The 11,425-nt window shown below is 36.1% G+C and overlaps 1 protein-coding gene across 2 annotated transcripts in view; it reads right to left on the minus strand.

Moving 5' to 3' along the window:
* Positions 1-499: 499 nt before the first annotated feature.
* CLSTN2 (calsyntenin 2) overlaps positions 500-11,425 on the minus strand; it is a 439,150-nt gene continuing 428,224 nt past the window's right edge. For both annotated transcript variants that reach the window (XM_072407880.1, XM_072407879.1), the window contains 5 exons: positions 8,090-8,260; positions 7,560-7,705; positions 7,053-7,170; positions 4,923-5,107; positions 500-3,977 (listed from right to left, as the gene is read on the minus strand). In XM_072407880.1, the coding sequence (XP_072263981.1) occupies positions 3,762-3,977; positions 4,923-5,107; positions 7,053-7,170; positions 7,560-7,705; positions 8,090-8,260 (836 nt within the window). In that variant the 3' untranslated portion in view covers positions 500-3,761. The remainder of the gene's footprint in view (positions 3,978-4,922; positions 5,108-7,052; positions 7,171-7,559; positions 7,706-8,089; positions 8,261-11,425) is intronic.

Below are 11,425 nucleotides of genomic sequence, written 5' to 3' on the forward strand. Positions count from 1 at the left end.
TAAAATTTGTTGTAAGCTTTCCCAAAGCCAAAAAGTAGATTCAGACCACCACTAAAAACTTACAGTTGGAGAATAAAAGTCTAAATATAACTGGTGGCTGCAAAGTAGCCTAGCTTAGTTCATACCTATACTATACTCTAATGTCCAAAAAGCTTTAAAAGAAACTTGACACAAGGAGAGGGTGTGACCGCTTTACTTCCCTGAGTACCTCTAACACCTGATACAATTAGGTAGTGGGCCAACAAAGTCAGGTGAGAAGATTCTGTTTGCTTTGTTATGGGTACCTGGGTGCTCTAGAGAAGTGAAGTGCTACCATGCAGATACATGGAGCTTTGCATTAAAATGAAGGATAAACAAGCTGGTTATGTAAAATGTAACTTTATGTATATTTATTTAGATTTTGGTTTTTTTAGGGGGCCTAAAACTGTACCTTATATTATATATATAATATATATAATATTTTGAACATATTGTTGATTGGAATAAACATTGCACAGAATTGACTAGTTAGGTATATTATTATAAGAAAATATATGTGTACAACATAATGACACAGTTACAAATAAGTAGTCAGTGACACTAACAGAGTTATAACATTTGTTTCTAGATAACTTTGCATGGTCATACAGAAAGAGATTTTTTTGCCTGAGGACTATTGCTAAATCTAATATAAATCGTATTGTGGATGAGAGTTTAAATTCTTGGATTGAATCTTTTATACAAAACATTTTGGGCCTGTTCCACATGGCAGGACTGGTTTATGAAAGATGGTCAGCCATAGAAACCAAATGATCTTTTTTTTCTGATTTGCTAACATTTTTACTTATCTAGTACTATTTTTTGTAAATCAGAGAAATAAAACAGATGTTCTATGTTCATCTTTTATCATGTATATCCCTTTTGTAGCTTGCACATAACATCTATGAGTGCATTGGTCATAAATACAACTACTCAGTTCTTAAAACATTTTTTTAAGGTAACTTTTACAATATACTTTATTACTGTAATTCTTTTAGCTGATGCTTATGGGGGGAATACTAAACAAAAATAAATAGCAATAATTCATCTGACTTTTCCACCCAATCTATAAATGGCACCAGATGGTCCCTTTCACCGGTTTAGCAGACATAAGCAGACAGACAATGAGAATTTTTACTAAAACTAGAACTTGTTAACAATTCTACATGCTGAAATGCATAAACAGAGTTTGGAAAAATTCTTAACAATCCTTCCCAAGAAACTGATATTCAAGAAGGGCTTAAATGTCACAATGGGTCCCACCTCAAACTGGAACCACATTTGTTTTAACTAAAGCCAAGGGGATAAATAAGACTACTTAGGTACAATTTCATAACCAAAATCTCTCCTGTATGAAAAAATAGCATTGACAAAAAATTCAGTGGATTAATTGACAGGACATGTTATTTTTATTTTATATTCTTGCATGTAGATCAGGCAGATTTTAAATCAATAGGCTCTTGCATAATGATGACACACTGGTGGTTTGAACCTTTCGGTACTCAGTCCACTCCCATAAACTTTACAAGACAGCATGGGCAGATAAATGAGCTTATACGAAGTGTCACCATCATACATCAACCCAAGTGCTCTGGAGAATTTGAAATGATATTCCAAGGACGATTTAACAGAGTCTCTACTTTCTTAACCAGCTAAATATATTATCTTTTAGTAAATATTGGATTATCCTAATTGATTGATTGCTTGATCACTTTTTAATTCAGCTTTATTTGTGATCATAAACTGATATTACTAGCATTAGGCACATAGAACCTATAGGTCTCTCAACTTGGATATTCATTAATAAAACAGAGGTGATGTGACATTACTGTGTTGCCTTACACTTCATTCTCATTTATGCTCTTCTATTTCTGTGAAAGATTGTCGCAGCAGAGATACACTACTCTGGGGACCTGAAATGTCACTTTAATCAATTAATATTGAATAATCTGGTAGTTCTACAAAGACTTGTAACCTTTCACCAAAGGGCCATGCCGTGTTATACATGTGGGATGTTTACCAATTCGGGATTCTTCTGACAACAGTTAGGAAGGCCAATGTTACAGGCAATATTACAGTTGCATATTTTAAATGTTTGCCATTCTCTAATGAAGCCTATTTGTTTTACATCCCAAATGTATACAAGTTTTGCCCACATGTTTTGCCATCTTTGACAAAAATGTTGTGTCCTATACACTACTGGTCATTTATGTAATTGTAATTATGCAGCTGTAATGGAAAAATGTATATTGCCATACTGTGTGGAATCGTATTTTTATTGCATACATAAAAAAGAAGTAATCAAGTGAGTGACTGAGCACAAACATGACAATGTACAGAAGAGTCACCTGTTTTTAGCCCTTGTTTAAATTAGATATTTCCCCAAAAACAGGAATAACCCAAAAAAGCCCCAAACTTCTTTATGAAACATAATTGGGGGATTATGGTTGAAGTCATATTGGGCTTTGCTGACCTGACAGTACCTACTCCTTCTGAGTGTGAACAATATAACAGCTCCCAACCCGCTCAAACCCAAGAATAATGCATAAAGACCCCAGACTGCCTTTCATAGCCTAGCTGTGAGATTATGGACAGGGACATATGGAGGCTTTTTTGACAGTAACTACATACAACCCTTGCATGTGCATCAGTTAACAATGCTAAAACTTAGGAATAACATATGAAAGGCTCCAAATTCTCTATCATAGCATAGATAAAGGTTTATACTTGTGGAAATGATAGGCCTTGCAGACATAACAATGATTACATCCTTGTGCATCAGTTAAATAAGGAATAACACAGCAGATTTCAGATTATGACATAGCAGGAGGTTCACGGCTAGGGTCATGTTAGGATTTACCTAATAGTGACTACTCTCCTTACATGTGTGCCAAATATTGCCAATGCATATATGAAAGGGTCTGTACTGTATAGCCCTTATGTCCTACACTTCACTGGTAAATCTAGTGAACCAGTAATTGGCAAGTAAAATTAGCTGCTTTGTCAAACTACCTGTTCACATTTGTTCAAAATCTATCACATAGAGCAAATATGAAGAACAAAATAGACATGGAAATGAGAGAGAAATCCTTATCTGCAAATGTTTTTTCAAATAAAAGACTAACAGCATAGAGGCTAGAAGGTCAGCATGACAGCCTACAAAAATAATTTTTAAAGATAGAGGTCAGCAATAGCCTCTTTCTTGTTCTCTGATAAAAAGTTCCTTTAAACATTTTCTCCAGAATATTGGAAATATTTGCAAAATATCATCCAAAGCAAATGGGTTGACAGTTAAGGCTAACACAAAATCGATTCCATATAAATTATTATATACCATTTGCACCTATAACAAGCAGAAACTTGTATTATTATTCCCACAGCATTTGCTGCACAACATAGTGCCACTTACTACAAAACCTAGTATATGGTTAACCCTTTGCTTTGTGTAGGCTGTTGCAGGCAATGAACAACATCCCAGCAGTAATTCATAATCCTGTCACTAAATCCAGGGTCTTTAAAGCTAACCTGTCACCTACACACAGTCATACAATGGAGGCTACCACTATGGTGCAGAAGCCCTTAGTGATATCACTAGTTCCTAGTCAATTGATAGGCTTAATGTCAGTTCAGCTCACAAAATGGTGGCCTCCAGTGTGTGTAGATGACAGGTCTACATTAGAGTAGTTGCCTCTGAAATAAATAATATTTGTGTTTACAAAAGGAAGAATAGGAAGAGGAAAGTATTAGTACGTAAGTGTTAATCGATTCCATTCCAAGTGCCCTCTTCGTGCTGCACTGTGCTGCTTTAAATTTGCCTGGTTGTCCACATCCTCCTCCTCGCTGTCCTCAGAGTCTCCACTTGTGCTCTCTTCTTCCTCCTCTTCATCATCTTCTTCATCTTCTACCTCCTCTTCTTCTTCTTCACTTTCACCCTCACCTGCCACATTTGTCTCATATTTCTACATAAAGCAAAAGTAAAATAAACTCAGATATATATGCTATATACATAAGCTATGGCTATCTTTAAGAAAATAATCACATTATCTACATTTTATTTGCATTTATGAAAAGTTAATAAAAAAAAAGAAGGTATTAGAAAATATAAGCAGTTTAAGGATGGTAGAAATGCATAAATTATATTCTTGTAAATTTACTAACACTCAAACTAGATTTTTATTGCTCGGGTATTTAGTTATTCTTTTTTATGATGCTCATATATTATGTGTTCATTTGATAGTGCTTAAAAGACCACTATCACAAAATATACCACACTCTGGCAACTGTATGTGGTTATTACCTGTAATAATAGTAGTATTTATATTTATATCAATAAAGATATCTATTTTTCATTTTACATATCATTACTATGATGTTACAGGATGTACATTGAAAGGTCATCTTGAATTTATTTGGTTTAAACATTTTTCCAAAGAGGAAAAAACTGTTGATGTAACGGACTGGAATGCTACACTAAATTTGTTTATCACTAACCTAAAATGCAACACAAAGTTTTAAAACTATTTTGTGCACAGGTTAAAATAATTGTAGTAAATTAATGGAAACAAACAGCACTATCAATGATTCTACGGACAGCATCAAGGGGTAATAAAACTATGTCATGAAGAACCTAGAAGAAAATTTCTGCTATTGACAGGCTGCAACATACCGTACATACCATTTTAAGATTTTCCTCATTTCTAATTTACCAGGTACACTTTTAAGATTTACACCATCTCTGATGGAGCTTTCCACCATGTTCCACCATAGAGCTTGTCTGTACAAAACTATAGAGTATAGGTACCAATAACCCAACACATTCTCTCTTAGATGGAGGGAAAAGAAAACTGTAATACAGTAAAAGCATTAAAAAAATATCCACACATTTACCAAACAACAACATATACCTCCATTGGATTAACTGTGATTGTTAAAGCAGAATCATCCCAGTCCATATCAGTGTCCTTCGTTGTCTCTCTTTCTGGAAAGTCCTGTTGATGAATTGCTCGTAATCTGAAGATTCCCAGTACAACGATAATCACCAAAATGCTGATACAGGCCACAAGGACAATTGCTGTAGCACCTGGAGAGACTAAATAACAATGTGGCAAATTACTAATTAGAAGTTATAAGAACTTTTGTCACCAAATACTGTAGTCCAATGTTTTTCTAAACCCCAAGACAGGGCACCATTTTTTCAATTATAAAGCTTTGGCTTTAAAATGAAAGAGACTGGAGATTCAGATTAAGGCTCAACTTCATTTTTGAACTACCATTTTTGCTAGCAGACCCAATTTCCCAATATCACTGAATGCCACAATGTCCTTACAATGGCCCGATGGCCTGGAGAAGCCTCAGAGTTACCTGTGCTACAAAGTCACAGCAGATCAATGTAGCAGAACTATAGAAGTTTAAAGGTAAACATTCTGCAAACACCACAAAATCATCTATGTTACCTTTATCAGTAAGAGTGACCTCTTTCATGTCCAACTCTGATTTAGTTTCACTGTGCTGCCCGATCCTTACTATTTGACTTCATGGCTTAGCTCCCCCAATTGTCATCCCTCTACTCCAGTGATTTTCAACCACTGCGCCGCGGCACACTAGTGTGCCATGAGGGATCTTTAGGTGTACCGTGGGAAATTATCCAATTACCATTGTCGAGTGTCTGTGCTGTAGTGACTGGCAGAGTAATGTAATACTCTTCCATGTCAGTGGGTGGCAGTAGGTAACATAGTTTTCTTGTTTATTCTTAGAGACAAAAGAATTAGCTACAGAGTGTCATTTTGTAACATTTTTGATTTGTGGTGTGCCGCAGGATTTTTTCAATGTAAAAAAATGTGCCGTGGCTCAAAAAAAGTTGAAAAACACTGCTCTACTCAATGAGAGCCACTGACACAGTTTATACAGACTTTGGAATGGCAGATGGCAGTGCAAAGCCATGGTTTGATGGAAAGCCACACCCCAGTAACAAAGTATATTGGATCAGGGAGCACTATAGATAGCTAATACAGATAACAGTGGACATTTTGTGGTACTTGTTGTTTATTAAGATGGAGCTCTGGGTACCTTTAGAGAAAACAATACTGTTGTATGCAAGCCTTTGATTAAAAAGAAAATGGCACACATTCTAAACACAAATTTGTATAGATATTTGCATAGACAGATTTGAGCAAACTTCAGACCCTGTTTGGGTGCTCTGTTTTTACAGTGTTTTCTATTGAAACAATTAATAATATGGACCTAAAGTATTTCTCCTTCTCTAGAGATCAAACAAACACATAGGATTAAATTTATAAAACAGGGAATCTGACATTCCCTCAAACATTCCCTTATGGGAATCAATTACTACCATTGAAAATCATGGATCTGTAAGATTCCGACCAGGGAATATCTGATCCTGTTTTATAAATAGAGCTAATAAAGAGGAGGCGTTTTGGTTTAAACATTTTTGGTCAAGGAGTCTCATGTTAATGTGTTTCAATGCATGAAAGAGCGATGTCATCAAATTTAAACCAAGAGCAGTAAACACAAAGTGTGGTGTGTTTGCTGGATACTCACAATAATGCTATATTTTATTATAATGCCTCTTGTTCTTCAATACCTTTAGGTACTTAGGGCAAACACTTAAAATAACAGGGACATCAGAATGCAGTTAAGTAAGCACAATACAAGATTTTTGCATGTTATAAAAAAAATATTTCTTATGTTCTATCAATAATGAGTATAATGCCAGTCCATTAAAGAAGATCATCTTCTGCCATCTGCCACTTTCTGGGTGGTACATGCCATGCTTTGTGTACTAAGTAACAGGAATAAGCCTTGCTTTATCTGCATGCAGAACTGATAATAGTCTCAGAACTTTCTTCCTCCCATCTGTATTTAATAACCAGCTGTTGCATTTAGAATTCCCATTGCTCATCAAACGTTGTTATATAAATGCGTTGATGCCACATCATTGTGTAATAGTACTTTGTATGGGATCAAATGGATGCTGAAATCACATGAATTCAGAAATAGATATGGGATTTTCATACCTCGGCTTTCGTGACCCAACACTTCAGTGTTTGGATGCTGGAGAGATGGCATGAACTGTGGCTGGATTACCATGTGGTTCACATGCTCCATGTAATTGGCATTATGCAAAATATTAACCTATGTCAAGAAAAAAAGATTTTAATATTATTTAGTACTTTTAAAGTGCAGTTTTATCTTATAACATAAGGGCTATGTTTTCTGGATAGTTACATTTTTTTCACTGTCAAGTGAAACAACCTTTTTTTCCTAGCCCACAATATCTTGCAACAATCAACAAGCAACATCTAAACATTTGAAGTTCATACCACAGCCATAACCTTTCTGTTTTTATCCCTGTTTTACTAACATGATAAATATAGGTTGCCTTTTATATATTTTCACAGTACACGATTAAAGAAAATTGAGTGAAAATTGCAGCCATGGTTTTTAAGTGATTTTTTTTATTAATGATACTTATTATTATTAATATTATTGTTGCTTATATAATAATTATAGATGTCTCATACCTCAAGATTAAATTCATTACTTGTATATCGTCCATTTAACTCAGAGCACTTGACTTTGAACTTGCGGCCAAAGATAGCGGCAGAATCCCAGTGACGATAGCGGATTTGTTGAAGGACCTCTTCATAGTTTTTCATTGTGTCTATACCTGAAAAAGAAGAGAATATTTAAATAGTATGTTTAATAAAATAAACACTAAAAAATTTTATATACATTAAGCCTTGTAAAAAAATATCCCATCATTACAAATGATTTGTCAATAGAAGTGTGCATGCACAGTAATGCCTGAACAGTTCCTATGATAAGTATAGCTTTTGGGGTCACGTTTTAGTATTTTAGTAGACAAATATGATATATAGACATACGATTACATACAGTATTATGCAAAAATAGTACATTTTAGTTTAAATGTCATATGTGTTCCTGAGCATGAATGAAAACCGCTACCAGTATGCTACAAATGAGAAAGCCTTGCTTTGCAGGTTTTCTGTAGAACATTAAAACCTGGTAATGTATCTGTTTCAAAGCATACCATAGATTGAATAACCCTTGGTTGAATTGGTGGCATCAAGATGTTTCCCCTGCAGTGCGCTGCGATCCAGTTCCAGACATTCCTGTTTGGTGTTCAGCTCATCCCCCATAACCAATACATCACAGAAGTCTAAATGATGGAGAGTTTCCTCCACAACCACTGCACCAGCAGCTGGGGACAAAAACACACAAAAGTACATTTAGGATAACATTTAATTGTTTACAGTACAGTACAAATATAGAATACAATATATAGCTGGAACTGAACCTATAAATGGATATGATTGAGAGAACTCCTATTGTTTGTTAATATTTCAAAAGACTAGCTCACCTATTTTTTTTATATATATATTTAGGTTAATGCTGAAATCTTAAATAGCCTGCCTGTATATAATGCCTGGGGAATAAGTTGGTAGGATATCTGTGGATTTCCAATTCATACATTATAAGTGGATCCAATTTTCGCTGCTGGTTTCATAACCTATTTCACACTCTGGAGAATGCAATAGGTGATGCTGAAACATGCTAAGGTTAACATGCAAAAACATTGACTTCTAGAGGATATAGGACAAAAAAGTAGAGGAGTTACTCAACCCACCATACCCCTATAGCTAAAATGTCATTTTTGGGTGGAATGATCCTATGAGATAACTTTACCCTGCCTATACTATTAATAATTATAGATCAACTACTTACTGCCCCTCTATGCCATATGCCATGTGTGTAATAGACAAAATGCCTGGAACACTGCTGGAGACCATTTCTGGACTATGAGATTCATTCTGTATGTTGCCGATACCAGAACAAATACCAGGTTTACTCAACAGCAGATATGATAATCAGCTGAGATGTACCTATAACCCCATTTGTGAACTGGAGTCCCCAAAAATTGGTGTGTATATTCTGGATATTAGAAATCAAGGGCCAGCTGCTGACCCCTGAGTCATGCTTTTCTACTCAAGCCATAGCTTTCTTTAGAAAGAAAATAAACTGTAGGATATTGAACTAAGTTTATTGAATTAAAAGAGGTTTATCACATTGTTTTTTTTTTATACTCTTTGATGATCAATGTGTTACTTTTATTATATAATATAATAGTATAATAAAGTCCACCACTTGCAAAAACTTTTGTTTAGGTTTTGAGTCAGTTATTAATGGGAGTGTCTGTCCCAGTTAGGGGGATTCTTGCTCACACTATGGTTAACAGACAGTTAAAGAAACTGTTCTTGATAGGAAATAGTTTTATACTTTTTTTCAAGATATGCTGATGCTCCTGAATCTAGACACAAATCAGTGTCATATGGATAAAACAATGCATCATCATCTTTTGAAGAATCACAGAAAATTTAATGACCAAAAGAAGTAAACAATAACTTCCACATTTAAAGCAGTGCTGTGATATGCCATCAGCAAATGATATGTAAACTAGGTGTATGGGATTGTACAGTTTCTTGTGAAGCTTGTTTTCACATACATTCCTACAGTGTGCTAATAGACCAAGGCAATATTGTAAATGGAAATGAATGGTAATTTATTCATAGCATGCATAAATGATATTAATTTGATATTGGTTAGCAGTGAGGCAAATATAGTGCTGTAACTAGGGTTAGCAATGCCTCAGTGAATAATCACAGTTTAAAGCTGAACTCCAAGCAGTCATTAAAAAAATTATACAGTTATGTAGCTTCGACACATCTAACATATGTATGTGGGTGCATGTTGCTATCAGCTTCCTGTTATCCAATATGCAACAGTAATCAGCAGGACAGGGGGGGCAACACTCTAAATCAACACTCCTTTGAACAGTGCTATTACTCTCAACCTTTGAACTTGCTTACAGGTCAGGAGAGCACAGGAATGACCCTATTAATGATACTTCTTTATTGTTCAGTCACAGCCAAAGGTAGATCTTGGGGTAGGCTTTATTACTTAAAGCTAATTTCCAGCCTTACCTCCAGTCTTACACAGTTGTATAGACTTCTCTCTTGCAGTGAAACTGCTTACTCGTATTTCATTGGAAGCAGCTTCTCACAGTGTGCATTAGGCATTGTTGCCATCAGGTGGGGGCAAGGGGTACTTCTGTACCAGGCCCTGATTAAAAAAGCTGGACCTTTGCAAGGCTGTAACTTTTGGACATGGGGTGTGTACCCCAGGAGGCTTACCTAGTAGGGAGTCCAGAAATTTCTGATAGTGATCCTGGCATTAGAAGCTGCAGCACAATACATAAAACTTGCTTTATTGTCTTGCTAAGGGACATCCACCAATATCTGGCACTCTCATTCCCAGCCTGACTGTCCCAGGTTTGCCCCTTTTGATTCCATTTCTGGATTACACATGTGTGCCATCTTGGCCAACCTCTGTGCTGGTAATAAATGTACCCCATACACTTGCATGTGTTGTGCCATTCTGGCCTGGCCAACCAAAATGACTGAGGATCTGAACCCGGAGGAGGAACAACTGAAGATTTCAACATTGGCGAAGGAATGAGGGGAAGTAAGTTTAGTTCTGCTCCTGAAAGTAAATCTGAACTAAAACTGGATTGAATGTATTGGAATATGAAGCAGTGAATGTAACATTCACCAAATACACTCTATAAATATGTACTGTTTTATTTTATTGAAAAATGTTTTCATCAGGGGGACATGTGACAAGAAGCAAACAGGAGCACCATTGGTAGTTGTCACCCCATAACAGGATTTAAAACAATGTTTGAAATGAGATTGGCATATTAAACATTTATATGAGCTATACTTTTTTGGTTGAGATTCAATTTTCACAACACCTATATCACTGGTTTGTTGTAAGAACCTATCATTGCCTACCAGGATAAAAGGGGTAAAGTCACAGGGCAGCTGATATCATGGTGCACCTGTTTTAGTTGTGAACTTAGATGTAAAATAAATAACTAACAGTTCATTAAGAAGACATATTAAAATAAAGTAATTGTATGCAAGAAACAACAGACCAAACGCACATTCCATTGAGAAAGAGAGGCCCGTAGCCGTAAGAATTAGGCACAGGGCCTACATGACCGGGTGCTAGGCCTAGCCCCGAGCTTGTAAGGGGTTAAGAAAAAGGTAGTGTTGCTAGAGGGGGCTGGGCTAGTATACAACGTGGGGTAGGAGAAGATTAGGAATGGGAGATGTTAAAAGGGCTGGATGATAGTGAGAGGCCCTCTTTTGGAAATAAAAAGTTTCCCACCCACCCTCCCTCTTATGTTTAGGTAGAGTTGAGAGGTGGGTTCGTTTTAGCGGTTGGGGTCTTGGAAGGCAGGGATTCAGTGTATTGGAAAAGTGGTGGATTTTGGCAGGGGGGATCCCCTTTGGTGGGGTCTCCC

This window comes from Pyxicephalus adspersus, chromosome 4 (genome assembly GCF_032062135.1).
Source record: "Pyxicephalus adspersus chromosome 4, UCB_Pads_2.0, whole genome shotgun sequence".
Lineage (NCBI taxonomy): Eukaryota > Metazoa > Chordata > Amphibia > Anura > Pyxicephalidae > Pyxicephalus > Pyxicephalus adspersus.